Source organism: Balaenoptera musculus, chromosome X (genome assembly GCF_009873245.2).
Source record: "Balaenoptera musculus isolate JJ_BM4_2016_0621 chromosome X, mBalMus1.pri.v3, whole genome shotgun sequence".
Taxonomy (NCBI): domain Eukaryota; kingdom Metazoa; phylum Chordata; class Mammalia; order Artiodactyla; family Balaenopteridae; genus Balaenoptera; species Balaenoptera musculus.
The window spans coordinates 80,866,919-80,887,387 of NC_045806.1; the positions used below are offsets into that span (position 1 = coordinate 80,866,919).

At 36.7% G+C, this 20,469-nt stretch overlaps 1 protein-coding gene across 3 annotated transcripts in view; it reads left to right on the top strand.

Moving 5' to 3' along the window:
* The window catches only part of DIAPH2 (diaphanous related formin 2), an 856,317-nt gene that overhangs the window by 372,568 nt on the left and 463,280 nt on the right, over positions 1 to 20,469 (top strand). For all 3 annotated transcript variants that reach the window (XM_036839916.1, XM_036839917.1, XM_036839915.1), the window contains 2 exons: positions 13,335 to 13,436; positions 15,287 to 15,381. In XM_036839916.1, coding sequence (XP_036695811.1) covers positions 13,335 to 13,436; positions 15,287 to 15,381 — 197 coding nt within the window. The remainder of the gene's footprint in view (positions 1 to 13,334; positions 13,437 to 15,286; positions 15,382 to 20,469) is intronic.

Consider the following 20,469-nt stretch of genomic DNA (forward strand, 5'->3'; position numbering starts at 1 on the left):
AGAAGAGGGTTATGAATCTGTTTGTCTTAAGAACAGGATAACTCTAAGCTTATTCAAATTTTGTTCTGAACATGTCTTTCCAACATTTCCAGAGTAATCTCACATATTGTTTACTACTTTGAAATAGAAAGTCACCAACAAACCAAACTTGACTTAAAAAAAAGAAAGAAATGAAAAGTTCAGATACCCCCTCTCCTACCCTCTCAGAATTTTTCTAATGCTTCGATTGCCTTCAACAAAATACACTGATGTGGTTTCCGAACTAAAGAAAATTACTGCTGAAAGATAAAATTGAAACCAGTTGGAATCCGAAAGGGGAAAACAGAGACGATGTAACTGTGGTTGTTTCCCATTGAGCTCAGCCAGTAACAAACCAAATTGAGATACTCAGTAATATTTATATGTACATAAAGTAAGAGAACTGTATTATATGAAATTCAAAGTTCTGATTTATGTGTGTTTTTTATAGAACTCGGATTTTCATCTTTTCATAAACCAGTGTATCCCAAGTGAAACATTACCAAACATTTTAGCTCCTTATGAGCTCTCATTCTACCCAGATATTGATGGGATGGTAGAAGCTAATTTCATAATTTTATTAAGGCTGATTTGTTTTTATGGTCATTTTACATGTAGACATATGATAAAATCATATGAGAATATACAGAGAATAAATAAGAGACAGTTATGGTCTGGGATTAAATCATTGATCCCCGTAGGGTTGACACATTTAAAAAAACATCAGGAGTATAAATGTGTTTGATTACGTGAACGCTATTTGAAAAACAGAATTATCACTCAACAGTTACAGTAAGGCACTTCTAGGTGCTATTTTGCAGGGAAGAGGTTGAACATTTACTCACATTTTCAAAAGTTGAAGCAAGAATAAGTTGACCTCAGTTACAAAAGGAAGGGATGACTAGATACTTACTGAGCACTTATTATGTCAAGGGTTGGTAAACTACAGAAGGCAAATCCGGACTGCCACCTAGTTTTGTAAATACATAGGTGTTATTTGAAAGCCGCCATGCTTGTTTGTTACTCATTGTCTATGGCTGCCTTCGGGAGACAATGGGAGAGTTGAATAGAATTGCAACAGAGACTGTATGACATGCAAAGCCTGAAGTATTGACTATCTAGCCCTATCCGGGACTGCCACTTACACAATTCCTAGAATTTGCCTCAACTGCTTTTCAAAGGTTCTCTTGGTTCATTCCAGGAGTCTGTGGGGGTGGCGGTGATCACACTTCATCAGCTAATGTTCTTTGGTTTGGGCTTCCTCATCAAGCCTATGCCTCTTATGAGTATATTGCTCCAGTCCGCACAACCATTTTTAAAAAATCTGGTGACTTCTCTGAGTCCTTGGGTCCCTGATATAATCTCTAAGCTTCTCACTCTAGTTCTTCATAAGTTACACAGAAATCAGTTCCTCCAGCTACCTAGTTGCTTCCCTAGAAGTAACTAATGTAATAAATGTCTTGTAAATCTTCCTGGAAACATTTATGTATATACCGGCAAATACATATCAATATTCTTTCCTCTGTTTTCCCCATAAATGGTAGCATATGCTGTACAGTCTTATATACCTTGTTTGTTTCATTTAACGATATTTGTGAAGATCATTCCATATCATTACATAAAGAGCTTCCTTGGTCATGGATATAGCAGCAGAGTAGTCCGTTGAGTGGGACACACGATGGTTTAATCAGGCAGTATTCTATTGATGAGCTTTTGGGTCATTTCAAACCTTTTGCTCTTAAAAACAATGCCCAGTGATTTCCCTGGTGGTCCAGTGGTTAAGACTCCGTGCTTCCACTGCAGGGGGCATAGGTTCGATCCCCGGTCCAGGAACTAGGATCCCACATGCTGCGTGGTGCGGCCAAAAAAAAACCCAAAAAAAAACCAAACAATGCCCAGTGTACCATAGTTTATTGAATCTGTCTCCAATTGATGAACATTTGTAATCTTTTGCTAGTAACAATACTGGAATACATAACCTTAGACGTAAATCATTGTGCACAAATGTGAATATATATGGATTATTCCAAAATATATATATATGGATAAATTCCGAAATAATTGGAGGGCCTGTTCTTTTCCAGGCACAGATTTAGGTGCTAGCATGTAACAGTGCACAAAACAGTCACAAATACCTTTTTTAGATGGAGCTGACATCAAAGTGGAAGGAGCAGACAATAAATAAGACATGTATTATGTCAGATGGTGATAACTGCCATGGAGAAAAATGAAGCAGGCAAAGGGGGAAAGGAGTGCCAAGAGGGAGGAGTTATGATTTTGAAGCACATCATCAGGAAAGATCTCTATGAGAAAGTGACATTGACCAAAGATCTGAAAGAAGTGGGGGAAGATCTGGGGATGATATAACCTCGAGTGCAAAGGCTCTGCTGTGGGAGTTGGTCTGGTATATTTGAAGAACAGCAAGGAGGCTAGTGTGGCTGGAGGAGAAGGAATGAGAGGAAAGTAGTAGGAGCTGAGGTCACAGTAGCTAAGGAGAGGACATGGAATATAAAGTAAGGCATTCTAACTTATGGTTACCAAAGGGGAAATGTGGGGCGGGGGATAAAGTAAGAGTTTGGGATTAACATATAGACACTACTATATATAAAATAGATAATCAACAAGACCTACTGTATAGCACAGGGAACTCTACTCAATATTCTGTAATAAATTATGTGGGAAAAGAATCTGAAAAAGAATGGATCTATGTATATGTTTAACTGAATCACTTTGCTGTACACCTGATACTAACACAACATTGTAAATCAACTATATTCCAAAATAAAATAAAAAAATTAAATTTAATAAACAAAGCAAGGCATTCTAGGCTACTGTAAAGACTTTGGTTTTTACTCTGAATGAGACAGAAAACCATAGGGGGGGTTCTGAAAAGTGGAATAAAATGAATTGACAGGATATAGTGAAGAAGGGCAAAGATAGGATGGAGACGGCTAATTAGTTTACTGCAATAGCCTAGGCAAAAGTAACGGTGGCTTGAAGCCCTTGGGTAGGAAGTGGAGGTGATCAGAAGTGATCAAATGCTGGATTTGCCGAAGAGTGGGATGTGGCCTGTGAAAGAAAAGAGTCAGTGATGATTCCACCTTTTTTTTGCTTGAACAATTGGAATTAAGTTGCCATTTGTCGAGAAAAAGACTAAAGCAGGTTTGGGAGTCAGACAAGGAGTTTGGTTTGGGATGTGCTAAATTAGAGACAATTATTGGACAATCAAGTGGAAATATACAGCAGATTAGAAGTTTCTTTTTAGGATACATAGTCTCCCAGTTTCTGTCGTTTGAATAAGTCCCTGGTGGGATCTAGAGCACTGATGTTCTTCTAGACATGCTCAGGTATACTTGAAACCCAGACTGAAAAATCCTACATTGTCAAGTTGAGGCTCTGGCTCCAACTCTCTCAGGGTGTTATTTTGCTCACTCTTGCTCAACAAGGTTAATCGCCTTCTGCATTAAACTGAATTGTGTGCAGGACTTGTACCAGTCTGAGATGGACCACATTAAGAAAGAAAAACCTGGATATGATGAATGCCCAAACTGTATTCTCAACAAGAAATGCCCTATTAGCCCAGTGGCACTGGGTTTTAGCATCATAATTCCTACTGTGATGTTTTCTCAATACTCCTCTTTGTTTGACACACTTAGCTCTTGGGGTTTCTTGCTGGACTTATTGATTTGTGAGAAGAAATTAGGAAATTTGACAGAACAGGAGGTCCTCTGAGTGTATGGGATGGCCAGAGAAACATCAGTCCCTACGTAGCAAAGCCAGAGCCAAGCTGCGGGTAAAGGGATTTACTAGAGCTTGAGTCAGGTACTCACAGAGATTAAAGGTTAACAGGAAGAACTCCCACCACCTCATTTGTCAAGTACGAGGTTGAAGTAAAAACCATACTTGAGTTTTGGCATTTAAATGATCATTTCAAATGAGGGAAACACTCCCTAAAACCTCTAAGCTAACTTTATTTGTCCTTCCTAAAATATCCATTACCTGCTTAGCTATTGAGGCCCAATTGAAGATATACATTAGCTATGCACGTTGTTAAACATAGTGTTCTGGTGACATTTAGCAGTATTCAGGAATTGGTTTAATGAACAGGTGTTACAAGTATATTAGTTATGCAGATGTTAATTTGCAGTAACATGTGCTGCCTGATTTGGGGGGTTCTTGTCTAAAATACAACCAGTAAGATTTGCTCCTTAATTAGGAAATGATTACAAAGTATGTGTGTGTGATTCCCACCATTAGAAACATTAGTCTTGTGCAATGTGCTCTAAACTTCGGGAACACTCCTGGTAATGCCATTCCTATGGCTTCAGGTACTGTGCAGGTGTCAGGATGAAATCTACCTTTCTGTGGGATGCTGTAGTTAGTGCACAGCTGTAGGCAATGCGGAGAGGGGAAGCTTCACAGCTGCAATATGCGGCTCTTGTAAGAGGAGACAGAGAAGCAATTTCCCAGTGCATATTGCATCAGCCTTTCCTCCCAAGGTTTGGTAAACAAATGTGTTATTCCTCACAAAATGGATTCACAGACAATCGAAAACAAAATTGTGCTTGCTTTCCAAACTGACTAATCTTGACCAGTATTTTTTTTTTTTTTTTTTATCATTCTCTTCTCTATTGTTTCTGATTCCTGCTTACACTTGGTCCTTGGGATTGCTGAGGCTAACTAACAGTCTGTAAACTGTAAAAAAGGATGGACACATTTAAGTATCAATCTAGCCATACTTTTATTTTTATGTTAAAAAAAAGGTACTTTGCACAGGCCGATATAGCAGACATCCATGCAGCAGCCTCCCAGAATGAACAAATGCTAATAACATTTAGTCTTATTTACTACAGGTCTTTGCTTTGAAAGAAATAAAACATTAGAGATAAAGTTGAGATTTTAAGGGTTCTACTTATTCTAGTTATCACTTTCCTCCTCCAAGACAAACACCGTCATTAATCTGCTGAGTATCTATTCTATGTTTTTATAATTTTTCTGTATATATATATGTGTGTGTGTGTATGTGTGTATGTATATATATACTCATCTACAAATAATACAGAAGATTAATCTGTGTTTTATTTTTAATTTAGATGAATGCTAATATACTGCATTCACCATTTTCCACCACTTTTATTTTTCCATTCAGCATTGTATTTGGGATCTGTTCTTGTTGAAATATTTAGTTGTAGCACTGTCACTGTAAATGCTGGGTTGTATTCCATTATATTAATATACCACAATTTATTTACCCATTTCATAACCCCTGGCATGTGGGTTGTTTCCAGTTTTTGTACTGTTATAAACATGTCTACAATGAACATCCTTGTCTCCTTCATCGTTTGACCTGTAAGTGGAAGGATTGGGGTATACTCAGGGTAAGCAGACCTTAAATATATTTGGCATTAATAAATGCTTATTTTAAGGTTGTCCTGATTTTTATTGCTACTGTTGGCACAATCAAATCCTTATTTCTCCACCTTGTCATCCATACTTGGTATTGTGAGACTTTTTTTGTGATTTCCGATTTGATGAGTGTGAAATGGTGTTTCCTTGTTTGTTTTCATTTGCATTTCCCTGATTTACTGGTGAGGTTGAGCATCCTTTTATTACTTGCTATACGACCTTGGGCAAATGACTCAATTTTTCTCTTCCTTAGTTTCCTCCTTTGTAAAATGACAATGGTAATACCTATCATATAAGGTGATATAAAAATTAAATTAGTTAGTTCCAGGCACAGAGCAGATATTTAATAAAAGTTGATTTTGGTGGGGGTTGTGATGTTTGTGGTTGTAGTTACTGCTACTTCTAGTACTACTACCACTATTATTATTGTTTTAGTTATTACCATTAGTACACTTACTTCTTTTGTGTGTATGCAGATACATATACATGTATATATACGTGTGTGTATATATATGTATATATACGTATATAAGCCTTTGTGCATTTTTCAGTTGTGCTTGTTTAATATTTCCAGAAATGCAAAGATAAAGATGATTTGAAGAGAGTGGAAGATAACAATTAAATGAAAAAATCGTTGCAGCTATCATACAGAAATCATAGTAGATTTTCCCTGCCTGCCATTGTCATAGTTGCACTCATTTTAACAATTGTTAATTGAAGCTAAAATAACAGCTGTTTCAACTAATACATGAAAAGTTATTTCCATACAGTTAGAATCACTTCTGGAATTGTATGCATGTGAACAAAATATGTACATATGTCAGGAGATCACAATTATTTTATTTGTATGATATATCTAAAATGACAGTTGGGCATTACTTGTTGAATATACGTGCATATATGTATGCATGAAGCTATATAAATTTTCAGTGTGGCTTGGAACACTACTATTATTAGCTTTATTTACCCTGGCTTTGTATACAGTGCACTTAATAGGAAATGTTATATTTTACTTTTCCATATATTCCTTCTTTTAAAAAATATTTATTTTCTTTATTTTATTTTCTTTATTTTTTTGGCTGCATTGGGTCTTGGTTGCAGCATACGGGATCTTCGTTGAGGCATGCAGGATTTTTTTTTTTTCGTTCCGGCGTGCGGGCTTCTCTCTAGTTGTAGCGTGCAGGTTTTCTCTCTCTAGTTGTGGCGCACGGGCTCCAGGGTGTGTGGGCTCTGTAGTTTGAGGCACGCAGCCTCTCTGGTTGAGGCAGTCAAGCTCAGTAGTTGCGGCACATGGGCTTAGTTGCCCCGTGGCATGTGGGATCTTAGTTCCCCGACCAGGGATTGAACCTGTGTCCCCTTCATTGGAAGGTGGATTCTTTACCACTGGACCACCAGGGAAGTTCTCATATATTCCTTATTCTATGATGTAACACATCAGTTGATGCTGATTTGAAGATAACAATATTATCTAATATGGAACTATGGCTTCCAATAACAAAAAGAAGATTTGCTGAGTGCTATGCAGGTATTCGTTCAAGCTATATTATTATGGATAAGGAAATTATAATTGTTATATACCTTTTGGAGATACTTCCACAATTAGTAATTTTCCTATGACCACTTACTAAAGACATGTGAGTAGACATTTAAGTCTTGTGTACCATTGTATGCTCATGCTAGGCTAACGCATAGTAGGTGTTAAACAAGTATTTGCTGGATGAATGAGTGAATGAATGAATAGTATTGATGCCGACTTTAGGAATCAATCTTTCTCACAGGAATTTTGAGATAAATTAGTTATAAAAATTTTATTATGATTTATGGCAGTTATCACCATGTAAATCATTCAGTGTTACCCATTTATATTATCTTAATATTTGCTACAAATTATGAACATCTTGACACATGTTCTGTGTATCCACTGGGATAGTGGAAATTAATAGGGGATTCCTGAACATTGCCTAAATTAGATTGGGGAAAGAATGTAACCATGTTTACTTTACTTATGCTGATGATCATCCCTCAGCTGTAAAGGAATAAATTTATAGTACAACTGCATGTAAAAATCCATGTATTACAGGAAATATAAGAATACTCAGTGGGCATTTTATCTTAGATAATTAGTATCTTGATGTTAACATATCTTTAATAATAATACAAATGTCTTTATTATTACACCATTATCTTCCTACAGACAGTATTTTATAATGTTTCATCATTATTCGGTCGATTAGCATTGCCAATTTAAGCACGCAAATTAATTTAATCCATCGGTTTTAAGCCCAGTGGCTATATGGGTTTTCATTTGTACAGGGAGAGATCACATATGACTGGAGGCCTCATTGTGAACCTGAGGATCATAGGGCCATTGATGATAAAATCAATTTTTGAAGTTTTTGTTTTGAGAATTAAAAAACATCTCTAGACTCATTCAAGTAATTTGAAATAATTATAGAATCACTATAATTTACTTTGTTTTAAAATAAATTTAAGTTTTATTTTTTTGTTGTTATAAACACATTTAACGTGAGAGCTACCCCCGTAACAAATTTTTAAGTGCACAATACAGTACTGTTAACTGTAAGGCTCAGTGTTGTACCACAGATCTGTAGAACTTATTTAACTTGTATAACACACTGAACAGTAATGCCCCATGTCCCTCTCCCTCCAGCTCCTGGCAGCCACCATTCTACACTGTTTCTATGAGTGTGACATTTTAGATGCCTCATATAAGTGTAAGCATTGCAGTATTTGCCCTTTTGTGAATTGCTTATTTCACTTAGCATAATGTCCTCCAGGTTCATCCATGTTGTTGCATATGGCAGGATTTCCTTCTTTATTTATTTATTTATTTATTTATTTATTTTTCTGTGTACTCTAGGATAGTGATTTTCTTTCTTTTTTTTAAATTAATTTTTATTGGAGTATAGTTGCTTTACAATGTTGTGTTAGTTTCTACTGTACAGCAAAGTGAGTCAGCTATACGTATACATATATCCCCTCTTTTTTGGATTTCCTTCCCATTTAGGTCACCACAGAGCACTGAGTAGAGTTCCCTGAGCTATATAGTAGGTTCTCATTAGTTATCTATTTTATACATAGTATCAGTAGTGTATATATGTCAGGGACTTCCCTGGTGGTCCAGTGGTTAAGAATCCACCTCCCAATGCAGGGGATGAGGGTTCAATCCCTGGTAGGGGAACTAGGATCCCACATGCTGTGGGGCAACTGAGCCCACATGCCGCAACTACTGAGCCTATGCGCCACAACTAGAGAGCCCTCGTGCCACAGCTACAGAGCCCACACTCTCTGGAGCCCGTGCCCCACAACTGGAGACCCCACGCATCACAACTACTGACCCTGCATGCTCTGGAGCCCGCACACTGCAATGAAGAGCCCACATACTAAAACGAAAGATTCCGTGTGCCACAACTAAGACCCAGTGCAGCCAAAAAAAAAAAAAATAGTGTATATATGTCAATCCCAATCTCCCAACTCATCCCACTCTCCTTCCCCCTTGGTATCCATACATTTGTTCTCTACATTTGTTCTCTACATCTGTGTCTCTATTTTTTCTTTTCAAATAAGATCATCTATACCATTTTTCTAGATTGCACATATATGTGTTAATATACGATATTTGTTTTTCTCTTTCTGACTTACTTCATTCTGTATGACAGTCTCCAGGTCCATCCACATCTCTACAAATGACTCAATTTCATTCCTTTTTATAGCTGAGTTATATTCCATTGTATATATGTACCACATCTTCTTTATCTATTCCTCTGTTGATGGACATTTAAGTTGCTTCCATGTCTTGGCTATTGTAAATAGTGCTGCAGTGAACATTGGGGTGCATGTATCTTTTTGAATTATGGTTTTCTCTGGGTATATGCCCAGCAGTGGGGTTGCTGGGTCATATGGTAGTTCTATTTTCAGGTTTTCAAGGAACCTCCATACTGTTCTCCACAGTGGCTGTATCAATTTACATTCCCACCAACAGTGCAAGATGGTTCTCTTTTCTCCACACCTTCTCCAGCATTTATTATTTGTAGATTTTTTTTGATGACGGCCATTCTGACCAGTGTGAAGTGATACCTCGTAGTTTTGATTTGTATTTCTCTAATAATTAGTGATGTTGAGCATCTTTTCATGTGTTTGCTGGCCATCTGTATGTCTTCTTTGGAGAAATGTCTATTTAGGTCTTCCACAAATTTTTTGATTGGGCTGTTTGTTTTTTTGATATTGAGCTGCATGAGCTGCTTGTATATTTTGGAGATTAATTCTTTGTCCGTTACTTCTTTTGCAAATATTTTCTCCCATTCTGAGGGTTGTCTTTTTGTCTTGATTATGGTTTCCTTTGCTGGGCAAAAGCTTTTAAGCTTCATTAGGTCCCATTTGTTTATTTTTGTTTTTATTTTCATTACTCTAGGAGGTGGGTCAAAAAAGATCTTGCTGCGATTTATGTCAAAGAGTGTTCTGCCTATGTTTTCCTCTAAGAGTTTGATGGTGTCGGGCCTTACATTTAGCTCTTTAATCCATTTTGAGTTTATTTTTGTGTATGGTGTTAGGGAGTGTTCTAATTTCATTCTTTTACATGTAGCTATCCAGTGTTCCCAACACCACTTATTGAAGAGGCTGTCTTTTCTCCATTGTATATTCTTGCCTCCTTTGTCATAGATTAGGTGACCATAGGTGCATGGGTTTATCTCTGGGCTTTCTATCCTGTTCCATTGGTCTATATTTCTGTTTTTGTGGCAGAACCATACAGTCTTGATTACTGTAGCTTTGTAAGTATAATCTGAAGTCTGGGAGCCTGATTCCTCCAGCTCCGTTTTTCTTTCTCAAGATTGCTTTGGCTATTCGGAGGATGTCCTTCTTTTTGAAAGCTAAATAATATTCCATTATATGTATATACCACACTTTCTTTATTCATTCATCCTTTGATGGACATTTAGATTGTTTCCATATCTTGGCTATTGTGAATAATGCTGCAGTAAACATAGGTGCGCAGATAACTCTTCAAGATTTGAATTTCAATTCTTTTGGATATTTACCCAGAAGTGGGATTGCTGGATTGTATGGTAGTTCTATTTTAATTATTTGAGGAATCTCCATACTGTTTTTCCTAGTGGCCCTAGTGGCTGTACCATTTTACATTCCTACCAATAGTGTACAAGGGTTCCAATTTCTCTATATCCTCACTAACACTTATCTTTTTTTAAAAAATAATAGCCATCTTAACAGGTGTGAGGTGATATCTCATTGTGGTTTTGATTTGCATTTCCTTTATGATTAGCAATGTTGAACATCTTTTCATAAGCCTGTTGGCCATTCCATATGTCTTCCTTGGAGAGATATCTATTTCAGTTTTAATCGAGTTATGGGATTATCCATTTTTAAAATTAAGTTATGGAATATTTAAGTTTTGTAAGTATTAGCAACATATATGAAATAAAAGCATCTTAGGACAAGTGGCATTTTCTAGTCATTATGAAAGCAGGAACTTTTTAATATAGGAAAGCTTCAATACTATATAGTTAAGTTTCATACGTCATTGCCTATCTTCAAATTCTATATTTATCTAAGCCTGTGGTTGTGATTGCTAAGGAATGCTTTTAAAGACAAGAAAGCCAAAGGTGATAATAGCCACTGGTCAATATCTACTGATCCTGGTGAAAACATTATTGTTTCTGAAAGCCTGTGTAGTTAAGGAGTTATTTTAAAGTAGCTTTGCTCTAATGATTCTCAGAACAGCAGTGCCCACTCATGGAATTCTTACCATTTCTTGAACCCAAGGTAAAACCAAATTGTATAATACAAGGAAAATATACTAGGATTCAGAAAACAAAACTGTGAACTCAAGATATTTAAGAGATCTAATCTTAATTTTAAACAGTCTGTTCATGTGAAAAGGGGAGAGGTTGAAATATACTTTTTTAAAAAAGCAAAAATATGAAGTCGTACAAAATGAGCATTATATATGCCTGGGTTAGTCAGGAGTCTGTTAGTTTGCAGGATAATCTTAATATGTCTTTCATACTATAGCATTTTCATTGTATATGTACTTTGTTAATTAGTCTCCCATAGTGGGATTTAAGGCATATTGAAAGATTAGGACAGTTTTCTTGACTAATCTGTTTGACTAGGACGCATTTCTGAATGATACTAGAAGTAATTTCAATACAATTCAGATAATTTTTTTATTGACAAAAGGACTGACTCTTGGACTGTTATTTCTTTATATAGAGTTGTCTTAAGCTGGGAGTGGCTTGAAAATTAGGATAAATTAAAATGCTGATTATTTTATAGGAGAGACACTGTAGTCTTAGATCCTTTGGGGGAACACTTGTGATGGTTTTAAAAGAATATCTTAAAAGTCATTTTTCTTCCAGTTGACCAATAACTCTCTTATCTTGCATAAACATGGCAAACTACTTGGCACTCCTATAAGATCATGATTGTCAAGTGTAATTACCTAGCCGGATTGGACTCTCCATCACTTTAGGTTGGTCATACTTGTAGAGAGCTTAGCACTAACTGTTAGGAATTTAGTTATTCAGGTAATTATTTTTTTCTGTTATTTTTGTAGTAAGTTCATTTAACTTTCATATATTTTGCACCAGTAAAACAAAGGGGGGTGTCTTAATGGACCCACAATATTTTGATGCCTTCTAGAAAGTTTTCCAGATGCTCACATCTGTGAACACATAGCTTAGCAAAAAATCTACTGTGGTCGTGGGTTACTTTTCCTCTCAAGAAAATCAGTAAGTCATTTGTGATCTCCTTAACAAAGATCAGATAAATACTGATTGCCTCAAAATGACATTATATTTTTTAAAAGTAATAAAGAAACAGCATGATGATGGCCATGTGATTTAGTGATGAAATTTAGCAGCAAGAGTTTGGGGCCAAGAGCATATCATTCTACTTGACTGACAAATGTTGGCTTTACTTTTCTCATATTTTTTCCCATTACCTACAACCCTGTTTTTATATTATAAGAGGTAAACTGCCAACACAGGAATATAGTGGTAGCTGTAGAATTTCTATGTAGGAGGGGTTTAGGGATTTGACATAAATCTTCATTTTCTTAGCAGACAGGATGTTGTTTTTCACTTTGGTTTGGGGGATGGCTTGTTTGGAGAGAGGGCTGGTGGAAGTGATGGGGGTCTAAAGCCCCTCCTTGGCACTGTCACTCCTCACGGTTTCAGGACATTTTAACTGTTTGGAACTCAAGGGTTACCTTCTGAATATAGCATAAATAAATCTTTCATTCAAAGAAAGCAAAGAGCACTAAAAAATGGTGAGGGAGACAAAGGGAACTTACTGAAAAGACCATGTCTTTGAGGTTTATTAATTATGGGTATGCAAATAGATGCTAACTGTTGTCTAACTTGCAAATGTTTCATGTCTATTCTTCAAAGCGGTCTCAGCAGGAGTTTTTATATGGCAACCTGTTTAGCAGTTAAAGTTACCTTAGATATCTTTAAAGCAATTTCACTGAATTAAAGACCTGCCTAAATTTTAGCATATTTTAGGATAAATGCACATCTGCCTTTTTCCTCAATTAGTCCAAATTAGGGAGATTTTACTATATATTTAATTCCAGTACTGCTGTAGGAACCTGGTTAAGGAGTAATTAACGCTGCACATTAGGTAAGAAGCAGCAATTGATTTTTGGTTCTATTTGGCTTATCTTTTCGCTTAAGTGCTGATATTTAATTTGTAGGGAAACCTCTAAACAGGTCTATATTTTTATGTTTATCCTCTTCCTTGAACTAATGAAATAAACCCATTTATTGATTTGGGCATGAGCTTTATTAATGTAGTTAATATGCCTTACTAATGTGATTCTGTGTATTTGGATTAGCACTGTTATTATTTATGAATCAACATTTTTCTTTCAGTTCAAAAGAATGCAGAAGCTTTTGAAGAAAAGAAGACCCTGCCTACAAAGAAGAAAGTGAAAGAGTTGAGAATTTTGGATCCCAAAACAGCCCAGAATCTTTGTATGTGATTATTTTCTCAGTAGGGAGTGGTGGTGATGGTGGTGGTAAGGGGTTGTTGGATGTATTTAAAACAAAGTTGTAACTTCTTTGAACAGGTATATTTAGCACCTACTAGGAACAAAATTCTGTGTAAACATGATTTAGGCTGCCTTTTTGTCATTCAGCCATAATAGAGACTACCATAATTTAGCCTCGGCTAGGCCAGGTGAAATTTATGAATAATAAAGCTTTGGAAAGTACTGATCATTCAGCATTGTTAGAGGCCACAGTGAGAGGAAAGGCAGAGTTGAAAAGAGTGTTATATTTTTTTTCCTTCTGCCTAGGCCTGGGAGTGATAGTTTTAGAGTATTCACTAGTCACATTGGGCAAATCCTTTTACTACTATTTGCTTTATATTTGAAGGAATTGTGATGTGAGCTAGTTGTTAACCACTGTACTTTAAAACTGGTTAGTGAACCTTAAAGCCTTTAACAAAGCAGTCAACCATTAAATACGCTTTTCCTAAAGTAGCTGGACAGTTAAACCCATCTTCATTTACACAGGTCCTAAGTTTTTTTTGACATAGTCTCCACTCTGTATTAAATTTAGCTTTTTTGTGTGTGTGTGTGTGTGTGTGTGTGTCACCACAGTATGCTGTTTATATTCTGAGGATACTAAAACACTATGTATGAGAAATTTCAGCACATCAAGCATTTCTAAGTATGCAGAGAAATACCTTGGGAGTTTATTTTGTGAAGGAGTGTGCTATAGAGAATCAGATTAAAATAAACAACTCGTCATTCTCATTCTTATGTCAGTAGGAATGTTCCTGTCAGAAAAGTAGTCTCCTAATAGCTGTTTTTCCTGTGTACATTGCTTACCCGACAGTCCTTTTTTTTTTATAAAGTGGATGTTCAGTACTTTTTTTAAAAAAAAAAAACGTAGTATGATCTTAATTGCTAGTTGATATCTGTCAACATTATTTATTTGGATTATGGAGGTCTCATTTGGTGTTTATGTCTAGGTAATCATTTGCCTGGACAGGGGAGGATGCTTTTTCTTTAGGTACCAGTGAAGGCATATAGACCTCTCCATGAAAAAAAAAAAAAAATCTTAGGAATATATTTATGTTCTGGTGATAAGAACACATATATGTTCTTTAAAAAGTATGTTCAATGGAGGTTAAAGTGGAATGTATTGTTGAACAACGCTTTCTGAGTCAGTGTAAGCTTTTCTAGGTATAATTTGTTGAATTATTCCCATATGACATAATACATATCCATTTAAGAAAAAATTGACAAGGGAAATCGTTGATTCAACATAAAAGCAACTAATAGCACACCTCATGAATGTCATCAGGGACGCAGAGAACATCGAGGATTCAGACACTTTAATTTCTTCTTATGTGGGAGACCTGCAAAGTAGATTGATATGGTTTTCTTAGTGTCGGGTTACTTTACTGTCATTCTCGAGAAGGGCTGTATTGGATGCATCTGACAATCTCCACGGTAAATTCTACGTTGAATTAAAAGGCCTACTTGAGATAAAATTTCGAACTTTTCACGGGTTATTTTGTATTAGCTTCATCTAAAACGCGTAAGCATGTAGTCATCAGTGCTGTTAGTAGTTTTATCTTGTATATAAATACGCATGAGCTGTAAACGTTAGACCCTGAGCTAATAGGCCATCTTGCCTAGATGACTAGTATAGTCCATCAAATGGAAGCTACTTTTGTTTGATCATAATTCTGTAGAGTAATATTAGTGACAGGAATTTCATATTTTGAGTCTATGAAATGGGAATCAGGTATTTATTAGGACTTTAAAATTGTGATGCTGCTCTCTTTTTAATAAAATCAATTTTTATTTTAGCTATCTTCCTAGGATCATATCGTATGCCATATGAAGATATAAAAAACATCATTCTGGAGGTTAATGAAGACATGTTGAGTGAGGCCTTAATTCAGGTAACTTGCATATTTTGCTTTTAAATTTCATTTTCACAGGTATTTCTAGATTGCTGTCCTTTCGATGGAATTGTGTGAAAATGTTCTTCTATGTTTGGATAGTAGAATTAGGAATATCTAGCTGTGTGGGCAGTAAGAGGACTCAGATGATCTAGGTTCTAGGTATGTGTCTGCCATTTATTAGATATGTGTCCTTTTAAATTTAAGTTTGTGCACATGTAGACACATCATCCTCTGTACATAAAATTGCATCTATTTCATCATCACAGTGACACTTTTAAGTAGATATTGTTATTACCATTGTATGGACGTAAAAGTGTACAGGCCAAGAGGTTAAAATAGCTTCCTCAGGATCAATGGGTGAATGGTAAAGTTATCCCTTGTTAAGCACTTAACGTGCTGGGGATTGTACGCTTTATATATTTTATCTCATTGAATCCTGCAACAGTCCTATGAGATAAGTACTATTATCCTCATTTACACATCAGGAAACTGAGGCTTAGAGAGATTGCCCACTGTCACCTAGCTGGTAAGTGGCAGAGTAGTAGAGCTGAGACTCAGAACAAAGCCTATCAAGACTCTAAAGCCATTGCTCTTTTTATTCTATTATTCTGCCTCCTATGGGCAAACTATGTCAGTTTGCTAAAGCCCTATCTTCTCATCTGACATTACTAGGTCACTGTGAGGATTACACCAAATAAACTGCTTGGTAGAATAAAGCACTCTATTAGATCTAATTCTTAGAATTCTTCATATGTTTGACCCTGTCTGGTTTAATTTTTGGAAGGAAGAACTGCAAGGTATTTCATGGATGGGCATAGTCATTGCAGGTTTTTTGTTGTTGTTTGTTTTTGAGCCACGTGGCTTGCTTTGATTTTGAGAAGATTGAGTAGTTTATGCTGTAACAATTTTGTTATACCTCCCCTTAGACTGTCTCTAAATCTCAGAGCACCAGTGTCTGCCATTTGAGCAGGCTGTGTCTATATAGAAGTTTCTCCATTGCATAGTGTAGGCTTGCATTACAGTTTACCCTGTAGGACTAAGGGTTAATGAGTTTATGTAGGCTCTTTATTATCATGACACAACTTTATTAACCTCAACGAAAGTTACACTGTGCTAAGAAATTCCCTTGTGGAAAAGTTTTTTGAAAAATGTGTTTTCTTTGTCCAGCTAGCCAAGTCCAGAGTTCTCTGAGTTGAAATGGAGAGTTGATCACATTTGTCCTGCCCGCCTTATTCCCGTGATTCTTTGCACAATAGTCAGAATGAGCAAGTTAAAAAGCCTAAATGTGACTTAGTTCTCCCTCTTTTTATCCAGTTGGACAGTTTCATTTTAAAGTACAAAGAGGCAAACAAACATCTGACTCCTATTCAGTAGTTGAAGCTTTCTAGTCTTTTCTGTATGATCAGATTTTAGTAAAAGAGAACCATATTTTGAAGAATTAATCAATGTAGGCATTTATTTTGCCCATTAAAACTGTAGCTTTTCCTTCACATGCCTTAGTAAATAAAAAAGAATGTAAATATGCAGAATGCTACTGTGATATTTATTTACCAGTAACATTAAAAACATTTATTATTTTTTAAGTCATGTTTTCAGCTCTTTAGGGAATGTAAGAAACAGAAGGGCTCTCACTTATGAATGGCCCTCTAATACGCAACAAGCTTTAAAAATGTATATATAGAAATGTATTACGTGGGATTTTTTTTTTTTTTTTCTGTTTCACTTGATTTTGTAGCATAAACGATACATATTTGTTTCTCTCTTTAAATTTCCTGGTCCAGTTGGGAGGAAGGAATTGCTTTCAATTTGGAGAAGGCAGTAAATTATGTCTAAATTATTGAATTCAGCTGGTTTAATCTTATCCACTATGCAGTCAAAAGGACTGCTTGTGAAATCACATTATCATGCTAAATCTCGGAAGGTGAGTGAAGGAGAACCACGAAGTGTAGATCCTGCCAGGCTCCTTCTGCGAGTGTTATACCCCTTGCTTCCGTGTATTTCCTGTTTGCTGGGGATGGGTTAACCTTTTTCTGTCTCATCTCTTCCTCTTTTCTGGACATCCATTCCCTTTTCTAAGCCTGTATCTTTCTCTTTTTCACATCTCTGTGTGTTTTATCACTTGCATCCTTTGCCCCAACAATTTTGTGCTTTCCTTTTGTTTAAAGCAGGCCACTGAAGACTTTTTTCCAAGCTGGCTTGCCTTCCTCCTCGATGCCAGATACTCTAAAATTTCTTCTCATTCCTTACCCTGCTCAATCAAGACTCATTTTCTTACTTCTGCTTGTAGGAGAAAACAATTTAACATGTAATTTAATAGTATGCATGACTGGAATTGTGCTGCTTGGGTACGAGGCACAAATTGTGAATAACTCATCTGAGTTATGAAAGTTAATATTGCGTTTATGCAGACAAATCCAATGTCTGAGTATCTTCTAGTAAGGAGGAAGGTCCTGGGTAGAAACAGTCATTTGATTTTCAAGTACCCAAAGGAGACTGCTGCCCTCAGGCCAGAGAAAAGACTAGATCACCACTGCCTTTCTCCCTCCCATCCTAGAAAGGGTTTGCTTCAGTGATGCAAAAGTAACATCAATTTGCCATTCAAAGGAGCTGTTTACCATTTATGACTAATTACCATGTAGCACATTGATAATGCATAGCATTAAATATGTATCATCAGATTAACTTTGTTGTAAGTTCTATTTGATTACAGTGCTAAACTCCATCCATGCATAATCATAGTTTGTTGCTCATGTGGCATGGTTGTCTCCTCATAACAACAAAAACAACAAAAAACAATTAAGGACACATTGCTTCCCAGAGACTTGAATTAACACCAGTATTATCTCTCTTAGTATGGGTCAATAGGCTCTTTCCTGCCAGACAACTAATAGATTTTAGTTATTTGGCAGGATAAATCCTTTACTAAAAAAACAAAACAGAACAAAAACAAACCCCCAGATGTTAATTTAATCAGCAAAAGAGAGCCCCAAATTTAAGGTTATTAATAAAAATATTAATGTCTCCTTTATTTCAAAATATCTAAATTGAAGCTAGAAACCAAGTTCACTATATGGAAGAAGTTGAAAAGTCCTAAAATACTTACAAGAACACATAGAAACACTTAAAAAGTACACCATATCCTGAGATTGTTGAGGAGCTTCTAATATATGCAATTATGAGTTAGTTCCAAATAATGTGTACTAAATTTAGGTGATTCTTGGAGTTATTATTTCAGCTTTGAAAATCTGCTTTAGTGTAATTTAATTTGATCTATTGAGAGAAAACTCTAAGACCAGTGTTTTTAGGACATCAGTGGTAAAAATGAAATATTTGTAGGCACATTTACATATAGAACATTGACCAAAAAAAAAAGAAATTAGCAGTTTTAAAAAAGTGATTCAAGTATTGAAGGAAAAATAACAGTATATTCTATTTTAGAACATCAGTGCATGCAAATGATTCTTAAATGCTGAGGAAATTCACGTTGGTAGGGAGATTATGGTCATATTCACAAAGCCTAAGCAGAAAAAAAGATGATTAACATAGAAGGCAGTATAAAATTGCTGCAGAATAATTACAAAGATATGTATAAAGCAGGGGTTTTTAACCAGGGGTCCAAAGGCCCCTGGGAGACCCATGGAGAGAATTCAGGGGCTCCTGAACTTAGATGTGAAAAATACTGCCTCTTTATTTTCTTTACCTGCTAACTAATATTTAGTATTTCATCTGATTAACAATATAGGCAACAAACCAAAGTGGTATTAACAGTACCTCTAACTTTGTCACTAATAGAAATAATAAATGTTTTCCTATCACATTAAATTTGTGGCAGATATCTTGAAATATTATTTACAGTCATAACTACTTCAAAATTACACTAGTTATTAAAGCTGCCACTAGATCTTATTTTTTAATGCTTTAATCAAGAAGCACATCTATTATTATATCACAATTTATTTTCTTAAATATCTTGATAACTATTTCAATATAATTGGTTTCTTTTGTATTTTTATGTATTTTACTTTATTTTGAGAAGGGATCCGTAAGCTGGTGTTAAAGAGTTCATGGCAAAAACGAAGAGGATAGAAACTAGTACAGAAAAGTTTGCCAATCGAGATGGCAGACTAAAAAGTACCACATTAGAAGGGTGAGAGGATCAGCTACATTCTGGCCACATTGCCCCTCCCCAGACTGGCACAGCACTGCACCGAGAGGGCCCCCTGGGCCTATAGTTTCTCCACTGGAAAAAGAGAACCCTAGGTGGACGTCTAGCTCCCCCAGCACTGTGGGACGCTTCTCAGAAGGACCATTTGGGCCACACTTCATAGAGATAACTGGGGGAATCTGTGGGGCTCAACCACTGGAGATCAGATAGAGGTGGAGAAGTTGAGGTGGGGCTTACAGCAACAGCACTTAGATCTTGGCAGACTGCATTTCTGCTTGTAGCAGTGCCCAAGCAGAGATCCCAGCCAGTGGCTCTGCGCATCTTCGGAGCCAAACTGGTGGCCCCATCTGGCTAGAGAGTTCGGTGGACAGTTCTACCTGATTTGGGTGCCTGGTCAATGGGCTGTGCCAGCCATGGAGCTTGTTCTGCTGTCCTGCGTGGGCTGGAAAGCAGATTTGCAGCCCTGTGTAACTGCTGAGCATAGCCTCTAGTCTTACCTGTCCAAGTAGCCTAGCCTGAGAACCCAGGCCACTGTGGAGCCCATGCTATAGCCCTGCTTGGTCGGAGAGCCAAGCAAGCAGCCTTGCCCAACTGTTAAGCATACTCTTTGGCTCCACATAACCAGGGAGCTTGAACAGTGACCCTGGATAGTCTCAGAGCCCAATCTGCAGTAACACTGAGCCACGGAGTCCAGACTATAACCCCACCCAACAGCAGAGTACAATCTATGACCCTGCCCGATTGCTGAACATCTAGCCTTGTCCAGGCCTGCAGCCTCCTCCAAGCAGGGAACCCAGCCAGTTACCCTGCCCAACTGTGGAGCATAGCCTGTTGCTTCACCTGATAAGGGACCCTAGACAGTGACCGTGCCTGACCACAGAGCACAGTCCCTAGCCCCACCCAACTGCAGGATACAGTTG